Here is a 4,516-nt window from a genome sequence, read left to right on the forward strand (position 1 = left end):
AAATTGATGGGTTAGTGTGAGCTTATCCATGCGGTTATGCACACTTTGAATAGGAATCTATTTTCTGAAAGATCCCGGCTTTCGTGCTTTGGTGGGTCTTCGAGATCCTTTCGATGACCTATGTTGAAAAGATATCTATATGATCCGATCAATTGTGTAAAACGTGCGGTAACAACGGAACCAGAGAGGTTATACAGCAAAGACAGTTCTTTATTCTATATACTATTTTATATTTCTATATTTTCTATTAGTTAGTGATCTCGGTTCAGTGACTCCTTTCTTTCGTGATGAACTGTTGGCACCAGTCCTGAGATCCTCTCGATGACCTATGTTGAAAAGATATCTATATGATCCGATCAATTGTGTAAAATGTGCGGTAACAACGGAACTAGAGAGGTGATGACTCTTCATCATATGCATATTGTCCCACTATTTTAGTCTTATTTATCCTCAACTACTAGTTAAATTAAGGATTTATTTGATATATTTTGTTGATTTTTGTTACTTGAGTTAAATTAAATGTTTTATGTTTTATTTTAGTGATTAAGTAGGAATTTTTCGTAATTTTACGTTGCGTTGTGTTTTGGTGCAGTGCTGAATTTTGGTGAGAAATCAACATGACACATGTAGAGTATTTCAGCCATATCTGGCGTTGTAGATGTCCAATTGGAGTCAAACCAAATGCAAATGAAATCTAGGATCCATGGCTACAACTTTCATGAAGACACCGGAACCAAATTCAGACTCGAAATAGGAGAACAATTCAACATACGCCGGACAGCAGATGCTGAGCGCTGGAGCGCGCCCAAGCGCAAGCCAAGCGCTTTTTCCCAGCATTCGCCACTGTCGAAACGCGCCCAAGCGCATCCAAGCGCGCCTGGGGCGCGATACCCGCACCAGCAACCATAAAAACACAGATTTTTACTGTTTTATCATCTTTTTGACTCTTGGGAACTTGGGAGACTTGTGCCCTAGCATAGAAACTCAAAGACGGCCAATTCTAACGCGATTGAAGCAGTTTTATCAAGAATCATCCATGAATCATTCTTGTAATTCTTCTTTAATCCTTATCTTTTGTATCTCTGTCATGAGTAACTAAACCCTATTTGTTAGGGACGAGTGTAACCAGATGAAACCCTTATTTTTCTGATTTGATTTCTAGTTATATGAATGAGTTTATTGAATTATTTTTCTCATCTCTGTGCTTAATGCTTTTTATTGCTTGATCAACATTAAAATGTTCTACGATTTGTATTTTGAAACGGAAGTGGACTTTACAAATGCTTGAGATGAGAAATTCATGAATTTGTAGTCTAGACATAGGTGCAGGTCATGAAACCAATTAAATTAGTTGCAAAGCAATAATTTACAAGAAAATTTCTATACGGTAATGCTTAATTCTAATCTTAAATCTACTAAGGAATTAGGGGTTACTTTGGAATTAAAGGTTCTGTCACTAAGACATTAGGGCAAGAATAATAAAGAGAATTCGGTAATAATTCAATAAAGGATTTCAATAACTAGGATTAAATTAGACACCAAGGTTGGATTCAAAGTGAAACTCATCCCTGACATTTTTCTCATTATAAAAGATCAATTTTATTATTGTTGTTAATTTCAAACATTATTTCAATCAACTTGGGAACCTTTTTGTTCAATTCTAGTAATCAAATATAATTCAATAGTAAAACGCAATCCTTGAGTTCGACACTCGGTACTACCGTTTTATTATTACTTGCAACGATTCAGTACACTTGCTGAAACGAAATCAGTGTTCTTGACGTTTCTTCATTGATCTTGGATGGTGCATTCTCTGTCTTGAGTCTTGAGTGTAGCTAGAGAAGATTAGAAATAAAAATGCAGATCAAAACAGAGAGAAACAGAGCTGCTGTCTCTGTACAGAAAAACGGAGAATGATTAACGTTCTTGGTTTGTCAGTTTGAACTTTCTTGAGCTTCAATAATCATTCTGGAGTTCCCGTTTTAAACGTTCTGGATTTCCTTTGTTATTGTCTTGTCATATGCCCAGTTTGATCAAACTTTCTCGACATTTGAATTTTGGAGCATGCAGATCGTCATGATTTTTGTCTGTCTTTGAGTCCTTTGATCTTTGCGATCAAATAACCTTTTTGAGTCTGGATTATTCCTACTTGTTCCTTGCCATGTACTTATTAGATATGAATGATTTCCAGAGCGGACTTTTTATCACAGGGATAGAAAACGAGAAAGGAGACAAAGGGAAAGACATTTAGTTGTGGAAGAAGAGGTTTTGGGTGATTGTGTCATATTTACTGAAATGGCCGACCCACCACCACCAGAACGTACTCTCGGAGAATATGGGAATCGAATTAGAAATCGTGCTCGATTACCCATTCATCACCAACCGGTTACAGTCAATAAGTTTGAAATAAGTCCTGCTCTATACCGAGAGTTGAGGGAAATTCATTTTGCCGGTAGACATAACGAAGACGCTAATAGACACCTCACAAATTTCTTTGAGTTATGTGAAACAGTGAAGGTGGATGGTTTGTCTGAGGAAAGCAAGAAGTTGAAGCTATTTCCATTCTCTTTGATAGATGATGCTAAGGAGTGGTTTCTTTCATTCCCCACCGATAGCATCACCACATGGGATGATCTTGAGGATAAGTTCTTGGAACAATATTTCCCCCCAGCCATGTTCGTGAGAAAGAGGCAAGAAATTACCGGTTACAAACAGAAAGAGGGGGAATCTCTTCGTGACACCTACAGGAGATTCAGAAACTTACTAGCCGGATGTCCTAATCATGCTTATGACGACACATCCCAAATGCAAATATTCTGTAATGGCTTTAGGCCGAGCACTAGAATTATGTTGGATGCCACAGCCGGTGGTTCTTTGAATTACAAAACCGCAACGGAAGCACGAAAGATTATTGAGATCATGGCATCAAATGAACAGATGATGTTGTATGACAGAAGTGGTGGTTCAACAAGTGGTGTAATGGAATTGAATGTTATGGATGGGTTAGCTCCAGGCAGGCTACTATCGAAGATGGAAGAGGGTATCGGCACTGAGATAAAGAAGGGAATGGCAGCTCTAAATATACAACCACAAGTGGCCCCCGTCAAATTACTAAAGCAGACTAGTTGTAACCTTTGTGGAGGAGCACATAAAACTGGAGTCTGTGAAGCACTGGATGATAATGAGGTAGAAGAATTAGAACGGGTGAATTTTGTGAGTAATAACAACAGGCAGAATAACCCCTACTCTAATACGTACAATCCTGGTTGGAGAAATCATCCGAATTTTTCTTGGAGAGATCAACAAGGTAGATCTCAGGGTCAACAAGAAGCTCAACCAAACCAATTCCCACCCAGAAAGGATGCTTGGGAGAGCGCTATAGAAAAACTAGTTACAAGCACAAGTTCGTTCATTGAGGAGTCAAGAGCCGTCCAGAAAAATCACTCTGCATCAATAAAAAATCTTGAGACTCAAATGAGTCAAGAGCCGTCCAAAAAAATCACTCTACATCAATAAAAAATCTTGAGACTCAAATGGGTCAACTTGCTCAACAAATGGCACAAAGAACGTCTGGAAATCTGCCTAGTGACATAGTGCCGAACCCAAGAAACAATGTTACTGCAGTGACCACGAGGAGTGGCAAGGTGAGAGAACAAGTACCACCTGAAGCCAAACAGAGTAGTAGTACCTTGACTCCAACTCACCAGGAGGAAATGGTCACACCAATATCGGTTGAAGAGCGCATCACTATTGAAAAGGAGGAAGAACCCGTGGTACAAAAAGGGGAACCACTGCCAAAACCAGAAATTCGACTTCCATTCCCTCAAAGATTAAGGAGGGAAGAAACTGAAAAGCAATTTGGTAAGTTTCTTGATGTTTTTAAAAAATTACATATTAACATCCCTTTTGCAGAAGCACTAGAGCAGATGCCGACATATGCTAAGTTCATGAAGGATATTCTGTCGAAAAAAAGAAAAATCGGCGGTGAAACAGTTATGCTCACTGAAGAGTGTAGTGCTATACTACAAAGGAAGTTGCCACCGAAGCTCAAGGACCCTGGAAGCTTCTCAATCCCGTGCGCTATTGGAAATAGAACTTTTGGGAAGGCTTTGTGCGATCTTGGGGCTAGTGTAAGTCTTATGCCCCTTTCAATATACAAAAAATTGGGCATTGGAAAAGTCAAGGACACACAGCTGATGTTACAGTTTGCGGACCGCTCGATGAAACATCCCTATGGAGTGGTGGAAGATGTGTTGGTTAAAGTGGACAAGTTCATTTTTCCAGTAGATTTTGTGGTACTAGATATGGAGGAAGACAACGACATTCCTTTGATTTTGGGGAGACCGTTCTTGGCAACAGGGAGAGCTATGATTGATGTAGCAGATGGCACCTTAACCTTGAAAGTAAATGAAGAAACCGTCACTTTTAACATTCTAAAAGCCAGGGAACACTCAAAAGAAAGAGAAGGGTGCAATCGAATCGAGATTTTAGATGAGATAGTCAATGAAGAAATAAA

General features: G+C 39.1%; 1 protein-coding gene across 1 annotated transcript; it reads left to right on the plus strand.

Annotated features, from left to right (window-relative positions):
• Positions 1-3,554: 3,554 nt before the first annotated feature.
• LOC140919200 (uncharacterized) lies at positions 3,555-4,468 on the plus strand (the record flags this gene model as incomplete). The annotated part of the gene is made up of 1 exon (XM_073364784.1): positions 3,555-4,468. A coding segment is annotated over exon 1 (914 nt), but the record flags the coding sequence as incomplete, so codon positions are not given.
• Between the last annotated feature and the right edge of the window lie 48 nt (positions 4,469-4,516).

Source organism: Cicer arietinum, unplaced genomic scaffold (genome assembly GCF_000331145.2).
Source record: "Cicer arietinum cultivar CDC Frontier isolate Library 1 unplaced genomic scaffold, Cicar.CDCFrontier_v2.0 Ca_scaffold_5985_v2.0, whole genome shotgun sequence".
NCBI classification, from domain to species: Eukaryota; Viridiplantae; Streptophyta; class Magnoliopsida; order Fabales; family Fabaceae; genus Cicer; species Cicer arietinum.